At 40.9% G+C, this 27,892-nt stretch overlaps 1 protein-coding gene and 1 pseudogene across 1 annotated transcript; one reads left to right on the top strand and one right to left on the bottom strand.

The window, feature by feature from the left end:
• The first annotated feature begins 2,826 nt into the window (after window positions 1-2,826).
• On the top strand, window positions 2,827-11,440 carry GABRE (gamma-aminobutyric acid type A receptor subunit epsilon). The gene is given in 9 exon segments (XM_049766960.1): window positions 2,827-2,897; window positions 4,196-4,473; window positions 4,865-4,932; window positions 6,731-6,962; window positions 7,672-7,746; window positions 8,781-8,912; window positions 10,343-10,495; window positions 10,628-10,824; window positions 11,063-11,440. Coding segments are annotated over 9 exon segments (1,584 nt in total).
• Window positions 11,441-18,596: 7,156 nt separating this feature from the next.
• Window positions 18,597-18,769, bottom strand: LOC125999955 (uncharacterized; annotated as a pseudogene).
• Between the last annotated feature and the right edge of the window lie 9,123 nt (window positions 18,770-27,892).

Below are 27,892 nucleotides of genomic sequence, written 5' to 3'. Positions count from 1 at the left end.
GGTTGTGCTAAAGGCTCACTCCTGATGGGGTTTGGGAGACCATATGAGGTATTGGGGATGGAACCCTGGTCAGTGTGCAAAACCAGAGCTCTTCTTTACTATGCCTGCTAATGTTTGCCCAGTTCTGTCATCCTGCCCTCTGAACAAAATCATGACCTTAGGATTATTTTTATTAGGGGTTAATTTAAACCTGACTGTGCTTGGTGCTTACTCTTGGCTCTGTGTTTAAGGGTCACTCCCTGCTGTGCTCTGGCTCTGGCACCTGAGTAGAGAGGCAAGGCCAGGGGTGTTTGAGATTATGAGGTTCCCCCACCCTTGCCCTTTATTCCTGGGGCTAACTCGATTCTCTGGGCATCACTACAGGGAGCCAGGAGTCTAGAAATCCCAGAGACGCTAATCTTGCAGAGGTGGCTTTTAGGATCCTGCCTGACTAGCAGCCCCTGGAACACAGAGCCAGAGCGCATCCCCATCTCCCCACGGGGCCTCAGATCAAGTCTTGGGGGTGAACTGGCCTGGATCCTCTGACATGTGTTACCCTTCCCCCCAAAAAAGCCAGGGAACTGGCTTGTGGAGTAGCTCAGGCGACTTTCCAACGCTAAAAGATGTGCAGTGAGAGATTCCGGGGGTGACCCAGAGGAAGCGGGGTTCAGCCCAGCCAGAGACTTGGGGGAGAAACATGCAACAGGTGGACCGCTGGAGACCTGATCTCCGCGAGACTGGGACACACAGCTGCACCAAGGGTTCGAAGAGGAGGCTGAAGCCCCCCACCAGCCTTCTTTCTTTCCCGGGGATGCGCTGCTGCCAGCCTCCCTTCTCCCTCCTCCGCATCCGCTCCCCGCGGAGCCTCCCTCCACCTCCTTCCCCCCTCCTCGGGAGCAGCGGTTCCCCGCAACTCCCCGGCTGCGGCGGAACTGCCCGCGGATTTGCAGCCGAACTAGGGGCGGGGCTGAGGGGGCGGGCTCGGGGCGGTGCTAGGGGAGGAGTGAAAGTTGGAAGCCCATAAAACCTTCCACGCCGTTCTGGGGAGCCAGACCGCGAGCAGCGAACATCACATGGTTGTTCGCGCCGGTCCCTGCCACGATGTTGCCCAAATTTCTGCGGGTGCTCATGCTCCTGACCGCGGTCCTGCTGGTGGGGTGAGTCTTGGTCCTGGGCACGCAGCTCCATATCCTCTAGAAACCTTGAGGGAGGCGGGGTACCCTGGATGCGCGGTCACTTGCGCCCCTCTCTTTCCAGCAGCCCCCGGGCCCCCCCACTCCCAAGGCAGCGGGAATTGAATGTACCCCCCCCCCATTTTCCCATGCAAGAGGAAGACTTAGCGAGGGCAGAAGGTGGGGAAGCAGGTCGGAGATTCTGAGGATTGTGGGTGGGGTCTGGGGGGTCGGGTGGGGGGCTGGGAAAGGGGAGCCCTCAAAGGCTTGCGCGGGTACGCCGACCAGTTGCTGAAATGTTGGGAGTGTTGCCTGGGATATCCTGGAGAAGCAGAACCCCGTTCCTTGCGCCCTGCTGAGTCCTGGTGGCCCAGCTCCAACCAGACCTGTTTCCCGCCACTTGGCTGCCTGCTCCAGTCCGTGATGGAACAGTTTCCATACATACACATGCATACATGCATGCACGCACATGCACTCCCTTCCTTCCTCATCCTTGTCACACTCCTGCTTTGGGCACACTGGACCCAGTGGCCAGAAATACACACACACACACACACACACACACACACACACACACACACACCCCTCCTTCCACATCCCTGTCACACTCCAGACACACACACACACACACACACACACACACACACACACACCTCCTTCCACATCCCTGTCACACTCCAGACTTGGGCACACTAGACAATGACTAGGAATCTATTTACACACATGCACACATCCAGACATACATGCACACACACTCCCCTCATTCCTGCCAGTGGCCCTTGAGACTGAGGCCACACTTGTCCCTCCCACCCCTGCGTCCTGGCTCAGTATTTGAGAGGTGCCTTTTGCCTCCTGCCTCCTGCACAAGTTTCTGCACTCTCTCATCTGTTGCACATGCTGCAACTTTGTTGTGACTCTTGGCTGGTGTCTTGCGCGTCGCCTCGCCCCACCCAGGGTGCTTTGCTGCTTCTAGAAAAGGGCTGTTTTCCCCCCTCCCCCGCTGCTCTCTCTAGTTCCCCAGTGTTGTGGGGGACTGGGGGGGGGGATCGGGCAGCAGGGTCTTGGAAATTGGAGGATCTTTCTGATTGCGTGCTCAGAATGCACATGTCTCCGATGTGGTGGGGGCTGACCGGAGTGGCTGCCATGGTGACTCGGTGACTGGAGCGCCAGAGGGGTCTAGAGAGGACCGGAAGAGGGAGGAGGGACAGGAGACCCCTTGGGCAGACCCCGTGCCTCAGTCAACATGGCAACGGTGATGTCATGGGCTTGGATGGGCTGCAGAAACAGCAATCTTGCTCTGGTCCTGGTTTAATGCAGTCATGTGACTGCATAACTCTCCCTCCACACGGGCCTCAGTTTCTCCATGTTTAGGGTGAAGAAGATGGCTGAGAGGTGGAAATAGACAATCTAGTGGTACTTCTGCTCTTTTCTGGCAATCACATGATCATCCTCATCAAAAGCGGTGTGATGCCCAAGAAACCCCTTGGAAGCCCCCCTCTTTTCACGCATGTGTGTTTCTCAGATTTGCCTTATTTGAGGCTAACCTCACACCTGACCCCCAGAAGGCCCAGAAAAAGGGCACTGGACTGAGTTTGTTCAATTTCTGGTTTCTTACTGGCCTGGGCTACTTGCAGAGTTGCAGGAACTTTCTGACTCTGTTGCATTTTCTTGGCAAATGGTCAAAGAGAGGGTGAATGTCAGTGGTCTTTCGAGTTTAGTGGCATTCTGGCTGATGATGGCAGACAGGTGACTGGGGCTGCTGCAGACTCAGTAGCCTTGGCTAGCAGTGGTGGACATCTTGGAGAAGTACCAGTACCTTTTTGGAAAAATCCTGTCAGAGGACTTTCAGATGTGGTCTCTGAAAGAGCAAAATTTTCCCCAGCCCAGCTGTTCCTTTGCTCAGAACTGGCATTAATTCTTCAGACATGATAAGTGGTCTAGATGTAGCACACCTATATGCCAGTCAAATTCTCAGTTAAAAAAAACTGCAAAAATTGGTGTTTTGTTCCAGTTGTGTATTCCCTGGTCTGAAATGCAGGCCCAGACCTTCATCTCCAATACTGTTAACCTCCTGTTTTAGGAAAACAACTTTCTGATTATTTGCCCAAAAGCAATTTGCACGTTTAAGACACAAATGTAAGCATATCTAAGTCATGAGTGAGCAGTGAGTGACTTTTCATCAAGTGAGCATGCCTATGCAACAGTGCCTGAAAGGAAACAGAACATTGCAAGTCCCCTACACACACACACACACACACACACACACACACACGAACACACTCACATCAGCAAACTTCACCACCTGCCTCCTAACAATAAAATCTCTTCCTTTCCACATTAGAGATTCAACTTGTTAAAGCCTTTTAAAAACACTTTGAATTACAATTTATCCAGAAAGGGGGAACAGTAGGATGTACTCTCCATGCACCCATCACCATCCTTATTAATTATCAAGCCTGGATATCCCCCTCACCCCATTTCCTATTTCAACTTTTGTAAACATATGTAACATATCACTCTACATGCACTGACTGTAATAAGAATCTCTTAATCCCTGAAAAACATAATAACATACCACCATTACAGTCAAAGAAAAATCTCATTTTTTCCACATTGAAAAATCCTTATAAAGTCTAAAACTTGGTTTTGCTATTGATTTTTTTAAAATAAAGTACCATAAGAAAGGGATACAATTAGTAAGTCACCAAATGATGGGAATGTTACACTGGTGAAGGGTGGTATTCTTTGCTTTGTATGACTGAAACCCAACTTACAATCATATTTGTAATCAAGCTGTTTAAATGTGTATATATATATATATATATGTCACCAAAGCACAACAAGATTGGAAAGAAAGTGAAAAGGAGAATCAATCACTAACTCATAATTGACTTTAACAGCTACTCCTTAACTGCACTTTAGCTGTTGTTTCCAGTTGTGTTTGCCTCTGTCACAAGAGGCATTAGCTGGATCCCCCACAGAGTGGAGTACAGAGCTTCTTTGATATTTACATATATGTTTTTATTTTTGCTCCAATGTTCTAGGATAAAAGCACCATGTATTCGGGTGAAAAAGGACACTTCTGCTCTTAAGGTGGTGCCCAAGGACACTTCTGCTCACGAGGTGGTGCCCAATCCCACTACTGCTCCTAAGGCTGTATCCAACCCCAAGCCTCAGGCCCCTGAAGAGGAGATCCCATTTGAACAGGCACTATCCACTAATGATGACGTCCGTATTATCAGCAGCAGAATGTTAGAAGCAAGTAGAATCCTGGACAACATTCTAAAAAATCATGACCACAGTCTGCGTCCTGGCTTTGGTAGTAAGTAGAACATAGTTCACCCCCCCACTATTCTGGAGGGAACAGAAATAGATGGGTGGAGTATGGGCCCAGGCTATAAGTGACAGTGGCACCACGTTTAGGCAGGAACATATGGTAAGATGCACTTTTGTCCCACACAGCAATGGCACTACCAGAGTCCATATGTGTTTCTTCTGACATCCTTGGTGGTTCTAACTATGAGATGCCCCAACCATATCCTTCAAGGAATGTAAAATATTCTAGGAAATGGGGGGAGTCTGACTCTGAAAGAACATAGAAATGGGTTGAATGTTGAAATTGTGCAGCCAACACTTGACCCATTTCTCCTATGACTCCTCTTGTTCCATTCATGCCCCAGATGAATAATCTACCATTTTTGCATTCTTTGTAGAACATCCCACTGTGGTCAACTTCGATCTCTTAATACACGCCTTTGGTCCCCTCTCTGTCTCCAACATGGTGAGTACTGAGCTTTCAATGGAACATCACCTCTTAATATGGGGAGCTGACTTTCTAATATAAGTGTTTCTGTTCAATTTGTCTATAACATGCATTTTGGTGGTGGGAAGGGGTTGGGGGGATTTTTGCCAACAGCGATGGGAAGGAGACTGGAAAACATAAGCCCTGAGCTGCCTGAAGAGGACTTCCACAATCCTGGCTACACACACCAGTATTTTCTCCAGAATAAAAATAATAAAGCAACTTTAAACACCTGAGTGCATATTGCTTCTTCCTTCGAATAATGTTTTTTCTTTCCTTATATGTAAAATTACCAACTTTTCCTTTAAGAATGTTTATCTTGTTTGTACTAGTACTTTATTGCATGTTAAATAGCTATCATTCCATGGTCAGTATGGTCCTATTTAGCTTTCATTATGGAAAGATCAAACTTTCTACTCATTCTAATCTACATTTTCAAGTAGCTTTCTGGGTGAGCTCAGAGTCTAGGCTCTGAGATGATATTTGCAGGTGGACACTCAAGCCAACAGTAAGTGAATACTCATGGAAAAAGTAATGTCCTTGCATAGTCTAAAGGGAAGTGTTTAAGAATCTTATTTGAGGCCCGAGAGATAGCATGGTGGTACGGCATTTGCCTTTCATGCAGAAGGTCATTGGTTCGAATCCCGGCGCCCCATATGGTCCCCCGTACCTGCCGGGAGCAATTTCTGAACATGGAGCCTGGAGTAACCCCTGAGCAACACCGCGTGTGACCCAAACACACACACACACACACACACACACACACACAGAATCTTATTTGGGGAGTGATATCTCATTCTTTTGTGTGATTTTTGAGACAACTGAACCACATTGTATGTCCTCAGCATCTTTATTGACTGGATGGAGCTATTTGAATGAAACCTCCAGTTAAAGCGATGCTGAGTAAAGTCTAGCTTCTTAAACTAAAATAAACTGTAATGGAATGTGGGGCTGTGAAAAATTTAGTAACAGTAAAGGATTTCTGAATCAACTAAAAACTAATTTAAGCTAACAAAACCACAACACAAAATGAAATGGAATACATTTTTCTTATAATTCAAGCTTCAATTTTTAATATAAACTCTGGGAAATGAAGAATTGAAGTTATCAAGTGTGCTCCCCAAATAAGAACTCAAAAGGGAAACATCCTTGGTACATAATCAAAGATCTGTGTGTTTATAAATGTTTCAATGATTTCATACTGTGTGTATTGCTACTGTGTGTATTGATTTCCTATGGAAATGAGCCAAGGAGGAGTTGACCTGGCTGGTGTAGCACCATTGTCTTACAAGGGAGGGTGGGGAATGGAAAATAATTATATGTCTGTTTCTAAGTGAAATGACTCTTTCCAGAATGTCAGATACCTGGGAATGTGTGCTTTTTTGGGAAATGTCTTGAATTAGAAAACTACCACAGCCAAACTCATATTTTTTCCTTATACAAATCTCAATGACTTTATAGACCTTGGCATCACAAAATGTCAGAAGGAGAGTCTTGAGAGCAGGAATGGAGCTCAGTAGTTAAAGCACATGCTTTCCCATGAGTGAGGCTCTGTATTCTATCTCTTACACAAAAACAAAGAAGATGAAAAGTTGACCAAGGTCTTAGCTTTGATATCTTTGGATTAGCCATGTAGTCCAATGATAGAACATTATACTTTGCATGTGTGAAATCCTGGAGTACAATCCTTACACCACCAAAAAAAAAGACTTTATAATGCCATGTTCTTTGTTCACACAGTCCCACTTGTGAACAACTTTTCTATGTTCCCTACCAGGAATATACCATGGACATCACCTTCTACCAAACCTGGTATGATGACCGTCTCCGTTTTGAGGGCAGCTTTGAGAACATTGTTGTGCACGATGAAGTGTTGAAACAGATATGGCTCCCCAAATATCCTTATTCATAATTCTAAGAGGAGCCGAGGAAGCAAGGGTTTGATTCCTCCACCAGTATGGCACGCATCTACAGAGATGGCAAAGTGACTTACAAAGCTCGGTATGTCAAATTCCTGGCATCCTAACTTAGTGGAACTTTCCATTTCCTGAGAAGTTTCACCAGAAAATGGGCATATATCCTCTTCTACAGGCCCTTTCCTTTTCTAGGCCCACATAACTAGAATGGTACCCAGATCTTAAAATAGAAAGATAGCATTTATAATGATATGCCAGGTTTATGGCAGAGCTGAGATGGGTACCCGGTTATGATTATTCATACCAGAACTCTTGTGACTGCATTGCCTGGACAGTTGCATCCTCAAATGATAACTGAATTTTCCATGGTTTTTCTGTGATGGTTATTCCATGGTTGAATTATCTGGGAGAAGCAGCAACACAACTCTTGGGAAGACCTAGTGAGTTGCATTAATGCCTGACAAGGGAGTGTTTTACATATGAGATATGGGGTATGGGCAGGTGGTAGAGCATAGGAGAATTTTGGCAGGACCTGGCAAACTGGTCTGGACTCTTGGTTGGCCAACTGGTCTGGCCAATGGTCTGGCAACTGGACTTCTTCTAACTCAACCCCTATGTTTCTGTGATGATGTAAAATCAGAGTGGCACGTACTTACCAGACCCTTCTTCCTCTCTTTTGGTCTCTCCTTTGAGGTCTTTGTGTGAAATCCCCACAGTACTATCATGGTGACCCAAGTTGAGGATACGTAGGTGGTTTAGGATGAAGCTAATTAGAACTCTTTCTTCCTTCCAGGCTGATCATTTGATATTGGATGTTCACTTCACCTGGTCAAATTTCCAATGGATTCTCACTCTTGCACTCTGTCTTTCTCTTGTTGTGAGTACCCTAATAGGTTTCGGGGTCTTCAGAATCATGCTGGGGCCCTTCTTTTTATCTCATCTTTGTTCTCATCTTTGCTTTTTCTACGATGATGTCTAGGTTTCTCCTGAACCACAAGTCCATTATATCGCCTTTCTGTTGGCATTGCTGTGTTTTTGGACCTAGGTGTCATGTTGAGTTCCTTCCTTTCCCTTCACTGAGAGTTTTGGTTGCTTCTCTGTTCTTAGTCTTCTACATCTCGTTGGTTGTGCCTTTCACAATTTATGTTGCTTGTGCAATGTTTTCTGTATCCTCATACTACAAGTTTGATCTTGCCTTCATTAGACTGTGCCTCAATTGTTGTACTGGTGTCTCACAAAACTGTTCTTCCTAGACAAGTCTGCAGGACAGACTGCCCTAGCTGAAAAGTTCCATCTAGTCTATAACAGATCAGTTCTGAATACTTGCAGAGCTCTCATACTCAACTCCATATTCCTTAGAATGGCCCTCAAAGGCTTTTGTGAAGTGACTTTGTTGCCCATCTATCCTGTTCACCTTACCCACCTCCTAAGTTAGTAGCATTCCATAAGTCATTTTTACCTTCCTGCAAGACAACACCTTCCCTCATCTCTTCTGTTTCATCCATATGGCACTTTTTTTTTACAAACTTTTAAGTTATTTGCAATGTTACATATACTTTGAAGCCCTTTAGTAATGTGGGTCCCAAATGGTGTTTCCCTCCTGTTTGCCCACTGGTTCATAGCTAGGGCTTTTATTCAATAAAATATGTCTTATTCAGTAAAATATGATTGTTTGGGAGTAGGGATCCTGCTTTGTTCACTCTGTATGTCCTACACAGAGCTAGTACTGACAAATGCTCAGTAAATTCACTTACAGAATTGACTTCAAGAATGAGGTAAGAGAGGCCAGGTTCCACAACTGAGGAAGACTGCCATGGTCTTGAATCCCAGGCATTATTTCGACTGTGTTGAAGGAAACTTTAGATGGGCTTCTTATTCTTACATCACCCTCCTTCCCATATTATTTTACAGTTTCCTATCCTATTGATGAGGTGATTTTTGAATGGGACAAGATAGAATTTGACTTCAGAAATACTTGGAGGATGTACCAGTTTGATTTTAAAGGTGTGAGCAACAAGACTGAGGTCTTCAAGAGTGTGGATGGTAAGTGGTGCCTCTGGAAGCAGAGGTAGGCAGAAGGATGTCTGGAAATGGCTGCCCATATAAATATCATGCCACTGTACAATATCAAACTTGTAGAATATGGCTCCTCTTTTGTAAATGCGTACTTACAACTCTCTGTGAAGGAAACAGTTTTGTACCTATGTCTCAGTCTTATGTTAAAAAAGCAAGTGTGTTGTTAAACTCCCCCAAGATGTTAGGTAAATAGACTCAATTCTTCATACCCAGAAGCAATTTGAGTTTTGTGAAAGTCCATACTAGTTGGAAGTGGAGACTGGCATTCTAATATCAGTTTGTTGGTTTTTGAGGCAAGTTCATCATCTCTTTATTTATTTACTTATTTATTTTGGTTTTGGGTCTACACTGGGCTGTGCTTTAGTCCTGGCTCTACAATCAGGGACCAATCCTGGCAGGAGGCAGAATTCTGATAAGCACAGGATCCTATCAAAGAATTTGTGATGGATCCCACAGAGACAGAGTGATCATGGGTTTTCTGATCTTGCCCCTAGAGGGACTTAAGGGAGGGTCCCTGGGTCTCTTAAACATCAGCACCCAGTTAGGCAGGAACATCTTTGTTTATGTTCCTCAGTGATCTCAAGAAATCCAAGGGACTTCCAAAGGGTTACTCTCAGAACAAACTAGAAAGTCCTATTCACCAGTGCTGACTAAGTCAGCCCTTGGAGGCATTGTCCTAAAGGTTTCCAGAAAGTTTGTGAAGCCAGTCAATAAACCAGGCATTTTCTCCTGGAGCCTTCTACTTTGTTTACTATGAATAGGCATAAAGTCTTTTGTGTCACTTGTTGTGTTGCTTATGGAGTAAGGGTCTCTCTTGCTCATCTGAAAGTGCATAATCTGCTTAACAAAACTTTTTCCTTCAGGTCCCTAAGCAAGCAGGTGACATGGGACCCTTGTTTTTCTGCACGCTAACTCTGAGCTTGCCTCTTGCTTTTTTGCATATCAACTTCCACAGACAGGTGGGGACCCATCATCCAAAGTGGCAGAGGACACACGGCCCAGGTGCTTTCAAGCCACTAGTGGTTCTGTTTAGTAGATGATTGTGCATTGATTCAAAATGGTACCCTAGTGACTACAAAGCCCTAGAGCCAATATCATCACCCAGCAATGACAGTAGGTAAACACTTGCCCTCCTTGGATGAGAGGAGGATTGTTGAAGAGAAAGGAAGACTTTATCTTCTATAAGATACCTGGTGAACTGGGATCCTGGTTTCTCACATTTATCTTTAGACTCCCTCAAATCCCAGGGACTCAACAAGAATCTTCTTTATATGCTCTGATATGATATTATATGATCTCATATGATATTTGATCTTGATGTGTTCTGCCAGGGGATAAAGGGGGGCATCCTTCCTCAGTGTTCTGATGACCATGGTTAATTTTTTCATGTCTTTCAGGTGAGTATCTGATTTTGACATTTCTCTTCAACATAACACGACACCTGGGCTTTGCGACCTTCCAAAGCTACATCCCTTCTTCGATGACCACAGTGCTCTCCTGGGTTTCCTTTTGGATCCAGAAGGATTGTTCTCCTGCCCGGACCTCTTTAGGTAGGTGTGTCAGGCAGGTTCCTACACAGCCACACAATAGATATCCCAGTGCTCCTTTCAGGAGTGTTTGTGGACTCCTTTCAGGGGTTTGTGGACTGGTGGCTGACTATTTCTACTCTTGTGTTTTGGCAGGGATTACCTCCGTTCTCACCATGGCCACACTCTGCACCTTTACCCGGAAAGAAATACCCTTCATGACCTGTGTCACTGCCTTGGATTTCTACATTGCCTTTTGCTTGATTTTCTGCTTCTGTTCTCTGATTGAGTTTGCTGTCATCACCTTCCTGACCTACAAAAAGAAACGATCCCGTGTTCCAAGACTTCGCCATGTATGACTTGGATATTGGAGTGGTGTCAAGATTTTTGGGTGTGGAGGGCTGGCAAATGAGGGCATTGGGACTTGGGGATTTTGCTTTCCAAGACAGGGAGGGGGAGATGGACCTTGGTGCCAAAGGGATGACACTGGGCCCAAGGTCAGAATCCCTAGGAAACCATGAGAAAGTACTTTTCCTGCCAATGTGCCTGACTTCCTTTTCTTCTTTTTTGCTATCTCTTTCCAAAATTCAGGTGCGTATTTCTCGCAGAGGCCGGCGCTCAGGCCGTGCCTCCCAGCAGGATGACTCCAACAGCAACAGCGGCAGTGATGGCGACAATGACAGTGACAGCGATGGCGATAGCGACAGTGACGGTGAGGATCAGCGGGTGTGGGAACGCCTGGCTTGCCCTGAGCAGCTGCAGAATGATCCGTATGTTGCGCACCGCCCCTGGAACACCTGCAAGTGGTACCAGAAGTTCTTCTGCACCTTCCCTAGCTGCCATGGTAGCACATGGCAGAGCGGCCGCCTATATATCCATATCTACCGCCTGGATGCCTACTCACGAGTCTGTTTCCCAGTGGCCTTCTTTATCTTCAATGTCATCTACTGGTGTGTTTGCCTTAACTAAGAGGTGCTAGTTAGCACTAACCTTGCCCTGTGGGTCCACCTCTCCAGCTCCCCTGGAGGCCCCACACCCCTTGCTAAGAGAGTTGGGGGAAACAGCAGCAGCAAAGAGTATTTTTCCTCTACCATTTCCAGATAGGAGCCAGCAGAACATTGTCTTTGCAAGCTCATCCTCTCCCTAGCCCAGCCCATTCAGTGACTTCCCTTGGTAGGTACAATAGCCCAGCTCTCTATTCTTCAAGGGGCATTCATGATGCTCAGGCTCAAATTCAGACTGTCAGTAACCAGTGACCTTAGATCCTGTCCATCTATGAGTGGATTAACTCTCTTAATAGTGCTGACACCCACTGCCTTCTCCCAGTATAAGCCCAGCTCTGGCTTAAGCCTTCAAAGTCACATATCAGCTACTCGCCTGTACCTGACACCTCCTTAAGGTGCTTGGTAGCAGGTGAATAGCAAGGGAAGGACAGAACCTCTGTCCTTTAACTGATTTTTTGTTAGGTTCCCCCCTTTCTCCATTCCCCTGCAGATAGACACTGGAATATATATTTAGGAACAGGGCACCCAGCAACTGAATGTCTCTGGGATTGTGTCCCTCCCTCTGCTGCTGTGGCACCTTCCTCTCTCCACCCAGCTCTACCTTCATCCTTCATCTGCACCATCCATTCAGTGCCATACATCCAGAGGGTATCTATTTTTGTGTGTGATAATAGAAATAAACCCCTGCTTTGTATGCCACCCTCACCCCTCTCTTTGACTGACCCCTATGACTCTTTGTAACTTGTCCAGTGACTTTCCCAATCCTGACCCATATTCCAGGCCATGGTGATTTCTCAGGGCCAAGAGATGAACTAGGTGTTTCCTGCACTGACTGGTGCCTAAAGGTATACCACAGGAGTGTTATTGGCCCTTCAACCCATGAGCCAAACGCCTGCTATGCCTGGGGCACTCGCACATTAATAAACCAATTGAATTTCCTTAAATTCATATAGCACTTTACCTTTTATGAAGCACTTTTGATAAATTCTATTTGAAATTTTATTATAGCCTGGTTCTATGCCCAGGACAGAATTCTGATCCCCGTTTTGCAGATGAGAATACTGAATCACAGATTTCAGTGGCATGGTGGATCTTACTGGATCCCAGGAAGCCACTATCTATCATCTACGGTAGGTAATAAGACTTGGCAGCTTTCTGTCATGACTACTCTATGCCCTTTCCTGGCACCCCAAGATTTGAGCCTATCCTGGCTCTAGTAACCCAGTGAGATCAATTTGTACATGCCCCAGTGCTTGTATATTCTGAGTAAAATCTGTGTCTGTATATTATTGGGGGTGGGGGTGGTGGGGTTAACCCGTCTGCTTTATGTCATCATCATCTGATAAGGGGAAATAATAAAGTTATCAGCAAATTATGGAATGTGTGGTGACTTTCTTTTCTCCAAATTTGTTCTCAGATTTAGATCTTACATGAGTGACCCAAACCTTTGTTCCCATGGTCCTGGTACAATCTACAAACCTTCTCTCAGTTATAAACTAAAAAGAAGAGAAGACCCTGCTAACCAATCCCTAAGGGACTATGGAACTACCTGAGAAAAGTCATGTCTTTCACTGACCCTTTTATTGATCCAAAATCTTTGACCCTCCTCCCTTTATGTCCCTTTTCCTCTCCCCCATATTCTAGCCCCTACCTAGTTAGACCTAGAAGGATCCTAGAGATCATCCCTCTCAGATTATCATTTCACCATCGTCATGAAAAGATGGAGATTTTGGTGCAAGGGGAAAGGTTTCTTAGTGTCTATAGTCATATATCAGCAAGTATAATGGGATTAGTCCCAATAGATCTCAACATCATCTGCTTTGGTGAGGAAAACCTGAAACTTTGGGTCAATTCACCCTACACATGAAAGTCTCTAAAATATATATTGGTAAGTGTTGACCTCGGGATTTTGTGGTATATTCAAGTTCAAGACAACTAACAAACAACCATGAGTACCAAGGAAGAGACAGAAATGGCATCTTAACAGACAACTGTTTTGCCATGAAGTCCTTGAAAGGAGGTTCACTTTCCCCATAAGCCCTCAAGCCTTTGCTGTGTAATTTCCAAAGTCCTAACTCACCACCAATTATAAACAGCAATTTAGAAGGAAAATAGTTTCTCACATTTCCTTAGATTAGAATTATGCATGGAAAATGAAGCACAGTGAGACTCCTGAGCAGGGTGAAATGCAAATTTTTTGAGCACCTATCATTAAATTCATCTTGAAATGTACAAATAGTACTAACAACATTTCTTAATCACACTACAATAAAGCTAGAAATAAATTTCCTGCTGCTTATGTTTGTACATTTCTAAAAGATCGTGCAAAATATTCTTTAAAAATAAAATCAAAACCTACTTGGGTTCATAATAAATGAAAAATAAAACTAATGAACAGAAAACCATCTATTAAAATGCATAGGATACATAGAGAGAACTTGATAATTAAAGAATTCAAATTACTAAATACTTGGGAAATATTAGGTAAGCACTGAAACCAAAAATTGTAAAAATGATGAACACATGCTGTAGAAAAAAAGATTGAGAAAGAGGAACTCACAAAAAACAAGAAAATCAGTGCTGGCAATGATGGGGGAGAATGTAACTCTCATCACTGCTTGTGGGAATGCTATCTAGTCCAGCCTTTATGGAAAACAATATGGAGATTCCTCAAAAAAAATTGGAAATTGAGTTCCCACATGATCCAGCAATACCACTCCTAGGGATATACCCTAGGTATCCAAAAACACAATGTAAAAACTGTCCTCTTTACACCTATTTTTATTGCAGCTATATTTACAATAGCCATAATCTGTAATAATCCAATGTTTCAACAACAGATGAGTGGATAAAGAAACGAGGTACATATACACAATGGAATACTATGCAGCTGTCAAGAAAAATGAAGTCATGAAATTTCCCTGTATGTATGAACATGGAAACTATTATGCTGAATGAAATGAGTCAGAGCGGGGCCGGAGAGGTGGCGCTAGAGGTAAGGTTTCTGCCTTGCAAGCGCTACCGTAGGATGGACCGTGGTTCGATCCCCCGATGTCCTATATGCCCCCCCCCAAGCCAGGAGCGATTTCTGAGTGCATAATCAGGAGTATCCCTAGCGTCAAATGGGTGTGCTCAAAAAACAAAACAAAAAAAAAGAAATGAGTCAGAGGGAGATAAAAACACTGAATAGTCTCACTCATCAGTGGGGTTTAAGAAAATAAAAACAGCATTGTAAGAATACACAAAGACAATAGAGATTTTGGTTTGAAAGGACAATCCCATGATAAAAAGCTTACACAAAGATTTGTAAGTGCATTTAGAGAAATAACTACACCAACAACTATCATGACAAAGTGAGTGAGAGAAATAGAATTCCCTTGGAAACAAGCAGGAGATAGGGAGGAGGGATATGGAGAGCACTGGTGGTGGAAAGCTGTACTGTATGAAGGGGGTATACAGTTTTATTACTGAAACCCAACTACAAATATATTTATAACCATGGTGCTTAATAAAGATATTAATAAGAATATATATAGTGTAGAAACTATTCATTTAAAAATACAATAGAAATCTGGTTTATTTATCTCTCTTTACCTTGAAATTACAGATAAGATCCAAGATACTAAACCTTATGATGGGGTCTCATATGGCAGCACTCGGGGACCCTATGCTTTGCCACAGATTGATCCTGGGTTGGTAAAATTGCAAGGCAGTTGCCATAACCCTGTTCTATCTCCCAGCCTGGAAATTGTAGAAAATTTTAATGAAACTATAAGATAATATGGTGAAAATGCTATATACTTATATGCTTTCCTAGCATGACACAAAAGAAAACTCTATAAAGAAAAAATATTGAAAAGCTTGCTCATAATAAGAACTATCATCAAAGGGTCTCCAAGATTCATAGAACATGTGCAAGGCCCTGGTTCTACTTCTGGACCACACATTCACTTCTGTGTCAACACTGGTTTTCACCCTGGTAGTCTTGAGCTCTTCTGAATCAAGCGTTGAACTGTCAGCTCTCCATCTCCTGGCTAAGCATCACTGGGAGTGGCTCCACACCTATGAACACCATTGAGTGTGGCCTCTACATTTTAATTTTTTAAAGAAATAAGAATAGTAGAACAGCAAAATTGGTTTTCAAACACACAGTCATTAGATTTTCTGAGAAAGAATTCGTCTTTGAGACTGAGAGTTGAGTGCAAGAGCTTCACGGAGAACACATTCAGGTCAAGGACCATGATGGGAGTGAGGGATACAAGATTGGCTAAAGGAGATGGACCTGTGGAATGGCTAAAAGAGAGTATCTGTGGAATGCATGAGACGGCCCTTCCTGAATATTAAAAATCAGGACAAAGGGGCTATCTCTGTTTTATACTCTAACACTCAAGAAGATATGAGCTTAGATGGGACAGTTCTTGTACGAAGACTATGCTCAAGGCTCAGTCCAACAGCCTCAGAATCTAAGCCAATATGGTGATCAATGAGAGCTGTATTGCTCAGGACTCTACAGTATCCTACTCTAAGGTATCCCTTCCCTCAATGCCCTTAACTGTGCTTTTTTTGAGATGTTAATCCCATCTGGATGGTCAGACCTTCCCATACCTGGAATGGAAGGACTATTTTGAATAAAGAATAAAAGGTGCTGGCTTGGGGGGAGGAGAGGATAAAAGAGAAAAACACATGAAGAAGGGAACAGCAGGAGCAGAGAAAGAACCAGAGCAGAAAGCTTAGCAAAAAGCCATGTAAGAAAAAGTATATGGCAGAGAGGGCCTTAGAATAGAAGCAAACTGACTGTGACGAAACTTTGACTGCTTGCGAATTATTTCTCTGCCATTATCCTGCATCTTTAGACCCACCTGCTGAAGAGGCTAGAAGCCGGTTAGTGGCGTCATGTTGTGCTGGGGGTGGCCTCACTCAACATGTGGACTTAATATTTTATTTTATATTTAAATCAACATACTACAGTATCTATTAACACACAGTACTGAATCTTTCAATTTACTTGAAGTGAACATGTGCTTTGTATAAGTCAATTCTGGCGCTCATCTTCCATTGTCCTGGGGAGCTTCCTTTACTGAGGAAAATTTGTGTAATTAGTGAGACACATTAGAACACCTGCCATTTAATCCAGTCTTAGGGCCTTAAATGATGCTCATCATTTCTACTTCATATTCAGTCTAAATTTCATCTGCTCTCAGCTCTTGGTCCTCATATTTGATGCTCTAGGTAGCTTACCTAGTGGACTTACTAAAAGTTTTTCTTGGAAACAGAGGCTAAACACTGCGTCCTTAGTGCAAGTTCAAAATGACTGTCACTTCTGGGCCCGGAGAGATAGCATGGAGGTAAGGCATTTGCCTTTCATGCAGGAGGTCATCGGTTCGAATCCCGGGGTCCCATATGGTCCCCCGTGCCTGCCAGGAGCAATTTCTGAGCCTGGAGCCAGGAAAAACCACTGAGCATTGCCGGGTGTGACCCAAAAACCACAAAAAAATGACTGTCACTTCTAAGGGAAGGTACCTAAGTGTGCCACCTAGATACCAAACTGAGAAACCATCCCCTAACCAGAAACCCCAAGTGTTGGGATATTCTAATATACTCTATATGGTCCCCAGATCTCTCCAGAAGTGATCTCTGAGTGCGGAACCAGTAGTAAGCCCTGAACATTGCCAGGTATGGCCAAAGACCCAGTATATATAATATACTATATTGTTTATAAATTTATATAATATAAATTCATGTATAAATAAATATGAATATAAATTCATATAATTTATCTAGATGTAAATGTGCATATATTTTATCCTATTTGTAGCACTCAAAAATTTGTCATGAAAATTATAGGAGAAATGATCTGAGATAGGGAGATAGATCAGTAAATAGATAGATAGATAGACAGATATAGATAGATGATAGATAGATACCCCAGATTTCAGTATTATATACAAGAAAGGGCTTTAATGACTTAATAGTCTCTCAAGTGATTTGAATCCATATATTTTATAAGACACAGGAATATTTAAGTGATTTAAGATATCTAAGAGATGTCTGCATTAAAGTGAAATAAATCCTCAAAATTATTGAGTGAAAAGTGAGATTGCAATGTATCTGGTTTAGTATTATCTCACTAAAAAAAGACCTGTTACTATAAATAATATCTACATGTTAAACAACAGTATTATGCTGTCTATATTTTCTACATCATTTATTTCCTTTAGTGAAAATTTATTTTCTCTAGAACAAGAAATATATCAATTTCACCATGAAATATAACCATAGAATAAATTTTAAAAGATGTTTAAAAGATCTCAAACAACAGAATGAGAAAGCAAGAAAGAATAGTAAGTGTCCAGTCTACTAGAAATATTCCAACAATACTGAAAAGGGAAATATTTTTAAAGTCTAAGCAATATGGGATTATTTTAATATAATATCTTTGTTTAAACACCATGATTACAAACATTATTATGGTTTATTTCAGTCATAAAAAAGAACACCCCCCTCACCAGTGCAACATTCCCACCACCAGTGGCCCCCCCATCTACCTCCTCCCCCATTCCCTGCCTGTATTCAAGACTTCTCTCATTCATTAGTATTGTCATAATGGTTGTTATTGTAGATATTTCTCTATCTGCATTCACCACTCTTGGAGGTGAGCTTCATATCGTGAGCTGGTCCTTCCAGTCTTCATCTGTATTGTCTCTGGGCATTATTACAATAATGTATTTTATTTTTCCTAAAACCCATAGATGAGTGAGACTGTTTTCTGTCTATTTCCCTCTAACTTATTTAACAGAGCAGAATAGCCTCCTTGTTCATCCATGTGTAGGAAAATTTCATGACTTCATCTCACCTGATGGTTGCATAATATTCCATTGTGTATATGTACCACGGTTACTTTAGTCATTCATCTTTTGAAGAAAACCTTGGTTGTTTCCATATTCTGGCTATTGTAAATAGCGCTGTAATGAATATAGATAGGTGTGAGGAAGGCATTTTTGTGTTACTAGCATATATCCCTAGGAGTGGTATAGCTGGATTTTACGGGAGCTCAATTTCTATTTTTTGAGGAATCTCCATATTGTTTTCAATAAAGGCTGGACTAGATGGCACTCCAACCAGCAGTGAATGAGAATTCTTTTTTTTTTCAGTCCCCCATTACCATAAATTATGCAGCCGAGTTTCCCACATTTGGGAAAATCGCAGGGGTCAGCATGCTCGAAGTGCAATGGGCGAGCCTCACCCTGGGGAAACCACCTTCGTGATCATGGAATCGCCCATGCCAGGTAAGTATGAATGAGAATTCTTTTCTCTCAACATCCCACCAGCAATGATTGTTCTTGTTCTTTGTGATGTGGGCCAGTCTCTGTAGAGTGAGATGGTGCCTCATTATTGTTTTGATTTCTTTCTTTCTTTCTTTCTTTCTTTCTTTCTTCTTTCTTTTCTTTCTTTCTTTTTCTCTTTCTTTCTTCTTTCTTTTCTTTCTTTCTTTCTTTCTTTCTTTCTTTTTCTTTCTTTCTTTCTTTCTTTCTTTCTTTCTTTCTTTCTTCTTTCTTTCTTTCTTTCTTTCTTTCTTCTTTCTTTCTTTCTTTTCTTTATCTTTCTTTCTTTCTTTCTTTCTTTCTTTCTTTCTTCTTTCTTTCTTTCTTTCTTTCTTTTCTTTCTTCTTTCTTTCTTTCTTTCTTTCTTCTTTCTTTCTTTCTTCTTTCTTTTCTTTCTTTCTTTCTTTCTCTCTCTCTCTCTCTTTCTTTCTTTCTTTCTTTCTTCTCTTTCTCTCTTTCTCTCTCTTTCTCTCTTTCTCTTCTTTTCTCTCTTTCTCTTCTCTCTTTCTCTCTTCTCTCTTCTCTCTTTCTTTCTTTCTTTCTTCTTTCTTTCTTTCTTTTCTTTCTTTCTTTTCTTTCTTTCTTCTTTCTTTCTTTCTTTCTTTCTTTCTTCTTTCTTTCTTTCTTTCTTTTTCTTTCTTTCTTTCTTCTTTCTTCTTTCTTTCTTCTTTCTTTCTTTCTTTCTTTCTTTCTTTTCTTTCTTTCTTTCTTTCTTTCTTTCTTTCTGCCACACCCTGCGATGCTCAGGGGTTACTCCTGGCTATCTGCTCAGAAATAGCTCCTGGCAGGCACGGGGGACCATATGGGACACCGGGATTCGAACCAACCACCTTTGGTCCTGGATCGGCTGCTTGCAAGGCAAACGCCGCTTCTCCGGGCCCTATTGTTTTGATTTCAATCTCCCTGATGATTAGTGATGTGGAGCATTTTTTTCATGTGCCTTTTGGCCATTTGTATTTATTCTTCAAGAAATTATCTGTTCATTTCTTCTCCCCATTTTTGATGGATTTATATGTTTTTTTCCCTTGAGTTCTGTCAGTACCATGTACATCTTAGATACTAGCCCCATATCTGAAGTGTATTGGGCGAATAGTTGCTCCTATGCTGTGGATGGCTTTTGTATCCTAGTCACTATTTCCTTTGAGGTGCAGAAACTTCTCAGTGTAATAAAAGGGGCCGGAGAGATAGTACAGCGGTAGGGTGTTTGTCTTGCAAGTGGCCGACCCAGGACCGACTGTGGTTTGAATCCCAGCATACCGTATGGTCCCCGTGCCTGCCAGGAGCGATTTCTGAGCACTGAGCCAGGAGTAATTACTGAATGCTGCTGGGTGTGATCTAAAACCCAAATATATATAGTCCCATCTGTTTATCTCTGCTTCCACTTATTTGGAGAGTGCTGTTTCCTCCTTGAAGATGCCTTTAGTCTTAATGTCATGGAGTGTTTTACCTACGTGTTTTTTCATGTACCTCATGGTTTCAGGTCTTATATCAAGGTTTTTAATCCATTTGGATTTGATCTTTGTACATAGTGTTAGATGGAGGTCTGAGCTCGTTTTTTTTGCAAGTGGCTGACCAGTTGTACCAACATCACTTGTTGAAGAGGCTTTTCCTACTCTATTTTGCATTTCTTGCCCCTTTATCAAAGATTAATTGATTCTATGTCTGGGGAACATTATCGGAACACTCAAGTCAATTCCACTGATCTGAGAGTCTGTCTTTATTCCAATAACATGGTGTTTTAATGACTATTGCTTTGTAATACAATGTAAAGTTGGGGAAAGTGATGCTCCCATATTTCTTTTCCCAAGTGTGCTAAATGTTGCTTTAGCTATTCGTGGTTGTTCCAAGTGAATTTCAGAAGTGTTTGATCCACTTCTTTGTAGAATGACATGGTTATCTTTAGAAGTATTGCACTAAATCTTTACAATCCTTTGGGAGAGTATAGCCATTTTAATTATGTTAATCCTCCCAATCTATGAACAGGTATGAATCTCCATTTCCTCTGTCCTCTTTTATTTCTTGAAGCAGGGCTTTGTAGTTTTCTTTGTATAGGTCTTTAACCTCTTTAGTTAAATTGAATCTAAGATATTTGAGTTTGTGTGACACTAATGTGAATGGGATTGATTATTTATATTTATTTATTTATTTTGCTTTTTGGGCCACACTCAGTGATGCTCAGGGGTTACTCCTGGATATGCACTCAGAAATCACTTTACCTTATCTTGAAACAAATATATTATTATTGGTTATGTCAACTAGTTGATGCATTTTCTTTAAATAAAAATAAAATATATAAAGCATTAACTCTGAGTAACTCTTATGTAACTGCATTCAAAGACAGGACCTTTAAAGAGATAACAAAGTTCTAAGATATTGCAAGTTAAGGCTTCAGTATAGAATTTGTGGTGGGAAAAAGCCAACTCAAGCCATAAAACTATTTATTAGGCTAACCTTACTTCTACAAATAAATGAGCTGGTGCTTTTTTCAATTCCCAACTTTGTATCACAGAGAGAAAAAAACAGTAGGCACAAGGGAAAATATTTATCTCAGATTCAGACCACACACACATTCTCAGAGTGAGGACCTAACTCCTTATGCAGCCTATCACATAAGGCCTTAAGATTATTCATCTTGGAGCTAGAGCTGTAAGGTAGCACCTTGCCTGCACTAGCTTAGGATGGAGAGCGGTTCAATCCCCCAGCATCCCATATGGTCTCCCAAGCCAGAAGCGATTTATGAGAGCAAAGCCAGGAGTAACCCCAGAGAGTCACCAGGTGTGGGCCCCCCAAAAAAGATTATTCATCTTTAAAGAGTTAATAATTACCTAGCACTGTACTAGGCATCATTAGGAATATAATTAGAAATAATATATTTCCCATGGTCCAGTGTTTTGCAGTTTTCCAAGAGACAGAAGAGATATCAAAAGAGGGAAATATTTTTCGGGCTTGGTGGGAGTAGGGCTTACTCTTAGCTCTCCTGCTGGTGCTTGGGAGACCATAAGTATTGTCTAGGATTAAACCAGGTTTGATGGCATGTAAGGAAAGTGCTTAACCTCCTGTACTATATCTCTAGATTCCAGAAGAGGGAAATATATAATAAAAGGATTGCAGTCACACACATTCTGTTTCTGAAGCTGAGGATTCCAAGACACAAGAATAATGTCATAGAAACATGAGGCAGCTTGATTGATACAAATACAGGAAAATCTATTCTAAAAAATTGTATTATTGTGATTGGAGTGAACAAAAGTTTTTCTTAAGCAACTTTAGAAACAGAGAAACTGAGGCATCTACAAATATTAGCTAAAAATTAAAGTATTCATATTTCCCATTGTTCTGTATTTCCCCCCAATAAAGCAGATAATTATAACCCAATGAAATAAGTGGAGGTAATTGCCATTGTGAATACTTGATATAGATTAACCTATAAAATCTTCAACTACAACTTTACCTTCTTAGGCTATTTTTTCTTCATGAACTAAATTTAGATATGCCTCAAGCTGTCCAGATTCTGACTATTAATATCAAATAGTTAGAATGCATATTAACTACACCAATATGAATTACTAGAGTGTGGTGATTCAGCCAACCCAAAAAGACAGATAAGGAAAACCAGAAGGCATATTTCTAGCCATCTTTCAATATGATTATTTGAGGGGTTGAATGAAAAATGGCAGAGTAGCTTAAAGTTTCAGGTATAACTGATTGCACAGTTCCATATGACCTCTAATATATCTGTAATAAAGATCTCAAAGGAAGAAACCACGGTGTGTTCCTCAGCTCAGCCTATCATTTTTCTGAAGCTGGCTGGAGAGCAGAGGTGGAGCTAAAAGTATTAAAATATTCCTTACATCCAAGTCCTGTGCCTGGGTCATGCTGTGCAGAGAAAATTCCAACATCTGAATCTCATCAGCGAATAGTTGACCTAACTCTGATTTGACCTTTATTCTGACAAGATCATTAATTTTGTCATTTAAGAGAAAACATGATATCCTACTATGTTCCACTTTAGAATGTCAATGGGATCTCAGATACATATTATGGAGGAAAAAATCAAGAATAACACTGGAATTGAGTATCTGGGAAATGGGGTAGGCCTTGTTAATAGTTCAAGATTATAGAATGACTTGACAGTGACATGCCCAAGTTGTGTGAGGAAGAGAGCTATGCTTCCCATATACAAGGAATATAAGAAATGAAATCCTGAGGCAGAAGAGCAGCTGACGTCCATGAAGCCTAGCATAGGAATTGGCATGAATGGACTTCATTGCACTCTAAGAAGAGCTATCTCATACTTAATCTGTCAATTTTAAGAACTTTGAATTTTACTCTAAGTTTTAAGAAACCTTCTACAGAGAAATAAACTATTCTGTCAGCTTCTTAAAGTATAGTTCAAGTTGTCTTATTACAAAGTAGTTTAACATCAGGTTAGGCCATAAACAGTGCTATCATGTAGGAGATTACTGCAATAAGACAGGTGAGGGTTCATGATAATTAGCATCACGATGAAGAGAGAAATAAGGTGAGAAATTACTAAAATTAGGCCACCAAATTTACTGACAGATTGGATAAGATTCTATAGGTCAGTGTGCTCTTTCAAGTCACAGAGATTAATTTTAGTTAGTTTTTTTTACTATAGTTTAGGCAGTTACACTAGTGTATAGTATTGATGTACACAATAACTGCACACTCCCACAACCTCTATCAGTGTTCCTGTGAACATTTGAGTTCTCTCCATATTGTACTAAGTGCTGTGATGAACATATTTATGTATGTATCTTTACAAGTTAATGCGTTTGTGTTTTGGGCTAGATGCCAAAGTGAAGGTCAGAAGGATTTTTGTTTTTTTACTGCTTTGAAAACAAAGAAGCTGAACCAGTCAACATTCCCAACCCTGTGTACACTGCATCTGCACCAGCGCTACTTGTTTCGTCTTTTTACTATTTGCTATTCTCATTATCATGAAGTAATAGCTCATTGCTGTTTCTATTTGCATTTCCCTAGTAATAAATGATGATCAACACTTTTTCAGATGCCTATTTTCCATTCACATGCTTTCTTTGGGGAACTGTTCATCTCCTTTCTCCATGTTTTAAGACACTGTTATTGGTACTTTTACAATACTGTCATTGTTCAGGTTTCCTATATGCAGCATTCTGACACTATCTGCATTGCCAGAGTTTTGCAACCCTTTACCTGATGCATTATGCAGAAATATTTTTCTCCCATTCAGTAAGGTGTATTTTATTTTAGCTGAAGTGTCTTTTGTCATAAAAAAAACTTTTTAAATTGGATGTGGTCCCAAATGTTTCTATTTGTTTTTTATCAGCTTTACATCTAGACTTAAACTGGATATGAACCTGAGAACCACATGCTAGAAAATTTTGTCTATTGTTTTTAGTGTATATTATAGAGATTCTCTAATCTTGAGATTTAATCTGAGATACAGTTTAATATCTTATATCTAGCTATTCATTTTTTCAATACTATATATTGAAGAAACATTGTTTTATTTGATGTACCCAAATTATTTTTCCTAGATAAACTGTCCACCAAATTAGGATTTGATTTTGGGCTTTCTGTTCCATTCATTAAACTAAAAGTCTATCTCTGAAATTCAACAATGAAGAATTTTGTAGATCACAATGGTTTTAATAAAAGAAAGAAAGAAAGGAAGGAAGAAAGAAAGAAAGAAATTGAATTGTTTTTCAGTATTGATAAGGATATGCTAGATTTTTTATGGTTCTATATAAACTTCATAGTTGATTGGTCTAAGTCCTTGAAGAATGTTGCTCTGATTTTGAATAAGGATTGCACTGAATCTATATAGTAATTTAGGTAAGAAGATCATTTTGATGCTATTTATTCTACCAGTCCATGAGCATGAAATGTTCTTCTATTTCCTTAGGTCTTCTTCAATTTATTTCTGAAGTGTTTTGAAGTTTTCTTGATATAAGTCTCTCACCTCTATTGTTAGGTTGATTCCTAAATACTTGATCATTTGGGCACTATTTTAAATGGTATATGATCTCTTTCTCCTCTGAGTCTTTATTTGTATAAAAAATGTGCATGTATTTTGTGTATTGACTTTGTAGCCAACCACTTTACTATATTAGTTAATTGTTTCTAGAACTTTTCTAGGGACTCTTTAGGTTCTTTGATGTATATCATCAAGTTGTCTACAAATAGAGATAGTTTGACTTCCTCTTTTTCTATTTGGATTCCTTTGATTTTTTTTCTCTTTTCTGATTGCAATTGCTGGAAAAAATTTTATTTGACTAAAGAACCTTGATTTCCAAAGTTATTGATAGCTAAGTTTTAGGCATAACATTTTTTTTAATGCATAATTTTTTTTATTTAAACACCTTGATTACATACATGATTGTGTTTGGGTTTCAGTCATAAAAGGAACACCACCCATCACCAGTGCAACATTCCCATCACCCAAGTCCCAAATCTCCCTCCTCCCCACCCAACCCCCGCCTGTACCCTAAACAGGCTCTACATTTCCCTCATACATTCTCAATATTAGGACAGTTCAAAATGTAGTTATTTCTCTAACTAAACTCATCACTCTTTGTGGTGAGCTTCCTGAGGTGAGCTGGAACTTCCAGCTCTTTTCTCTTTTGTGTCTGAAAATTATTATTACAAGGGTGTCTTTCATTTTTCTTAAAACCCATAGATGAGTGAGACCATTCTGCGTTTTTCTCTCTCTCTCTGACTTATTTCACTCAGCATAATAGATTCCATGTACATCCATGTATAGGAAAATTTCATGACTTCATCTCTCCTGACAGCTGCATAATATTCCATTGTGTATATGTACCACAGTTTCTTTAGCCATTCGTCTGTTGAAGGGCATCTTGGTTGTTTCCAGAGTCTTGCTATGGTAAATAGAGCTGCAATGAATATAGGTGTAAGGAAGGGGTTTTTGTATTGTATTTTTGTGTTCCTAGGGTATATTCCTAGGAGTGGTATAGCTGGATCGTATGGGAGCTCGATTTCCAGTTTTTGGAGGAATCTCCATATCGCTTTCCATAAAGGTTGAACTAGACAGCATTCCCACCAGCAGTGGATAAGAGTTCCTTTCTCTCCACATCCCCGCCAACACTGTTTATTCTCATTCTTTGTGATGTGTGCCATTCTCTGGGGTGTGAGGTGGTATCTCATCGTTGTTTTGATTTGCATCTCCCTGATGATTAGTGATGTGGAACATTTTTTCATGTGTCTTTTGGCCATGCGTATTTCTTCTTTGTCAAAGTGTCTGTTCATTTCTTCTCCCCATTTTTTGATGGGGTTAGATGTTTTTTTCTTGTAAAGTTCTGTCAGTGCCTTGTATATTTTGGAGATTAGCCCCTTATCTGATGGGTATTGGGTGAATAGTTTCTCCCACTCAGTGGGTGGCTCTTGTATCCTGGGCACTATTTCCTTTGAGGTGCAGAAGCTTCTCAGCTTAATATATTCCCATCTGTTAATCTCTGCTTTCACTTGCTTGGAGAGTGCAGTTTCCTCCTTGAAGATGCCTGTAATGTCCTGGAGTGTTTTGCCTATGTGCTGTTCTATATATCTTATGGTTTTGGGGCTGATATCGAGGTCTTTAATCCATTTGGATTTTACCTTTGTACATGATGTTAGCTGGGGGTCTAAGTTTAATTTTTTGCAAGTGGCTATCCAATTGTGCCAACACCACTTGTTGAAGAGGCTTTCCCTGCTCCATTTAGGATTTCCTGCTCCTTTATCAAAAATTAGATGGTTGTATCTCTGGGGAACATTTTCTGAGTATTCAAGCCTATTCCACTGATCTGAGGACCTATCCTTATTCCAATACCATGCTGTTTTGATAACTGTTGCTTTGTAGTACAGTTTAAAGTTGGGAAAAGTAATTCCTCCCATATTCTTTTTCCCAATGATTGCTTTAGCTATTCGAGGGTGTTTATTGTTCCAAATGGATTTCAAAAGTGTCTGATCCACTTCTTTGAAGAATGTCATGGGTATCTTTAGAGGGATGGCATTAAATCTGTATAATGCCTTGGGGAGTATTGACATTTTGATGATGTTAATCCTGCCAATCCATGAGCAGGGTATGTGTTTCCATTTCCGTGTGTCCTCTCTTATTTCCTGGAGCAGAGTTTTATAGTTTTCTTTGTATAGGTCCTTCACATATTTAGTCAAGTTGATTCCAAGATATTTGAGTTTGTGTGGTACTATTGTGAATGGGGTTGTTTTCTTAATGTCCATTTCATCCTTATTACTATTGGTATATAGAAAGGCCATTGATTTTTGTGTGTTAATTTTGTAGCCTGCCACCTTGCTATATGAGTCTATTGTTTCTAGAAGCTTTTTGATAGAGTCTTTAGGGTTTTCTAAGTAGAGTATCATGTCATCTGCAAACAGTGAGAGCTTGACTTCTTCCTTTCCTATCTGGATTCCCTTGATATCCTTTTCTTGCCTAATCGCTATAGCAAGTACTTCCAGTGCTATGTTGAATAGGAGTGGTGAGAGAGGACAGCCTTGTCTTGTGCCAGAATTTAGAGGGAAGGCTTTCAGTTTTTCTCCATTGAGGATAATATTTGCCACTGGCTTGTGGTAGATGGCCTTCACTATATTGAGAAAGGTTCCCTCCATTCCCATCTTGCTGAGAGTTTTGATCAAGAATGGGTGTTGGACCTTATCAAATGCTTTCTCTGCATCTATTGATATGATCATGTGGTTTTTATTTTTCTTGTTATTGATGTTGTGTATTATGTTGATAGATTTACGGATGTTAAACCAGCCTTGCATTCCTGGGATGAAACCTACTTGATCGTAGTGGATGATCTTCTTAACGAGGCATTGAATCCTATTTGCCAGGATTTTGTTGAGGATCTTTGCATCTGCATTCATCAGTGATATTGGTCTGTAATTTTCTTTTTTGGTAGCGTCTCTGTCTGGTTTAGGTATCAAGGTGATGTTGGCTTCATAAAAGCTATTTGGAAGTGTTTCTCTTTGTTCAATTTCATGAAAGAGTCTTGCCAAGATTGGCAGTAGTTCCTCTTGGAAAGTTTGATAGAATTCATTAGTGAATCCATCTGGACCTGGGCTTTTGTTTTTCGGCA

The sequence above is a fragment of the Suncus etruscus genome, chromosome X (genome assembly GCF_024139225.1).
Source record: "Suncus etruscus isolate mSunEtr1 chromosome X, mSunEtr1.pri.cur, whole genome shotgun sequence".
Classification (NCBI taxonomy): Eukaryota; Metazoa; Chordata; class Mammalia; order Eulipotyphla; family Soricidae; genus Suncus; species Suncus etruscus.
This window is presented reverse-complemented; position numbering and strand designations above follow the sequence as displayed.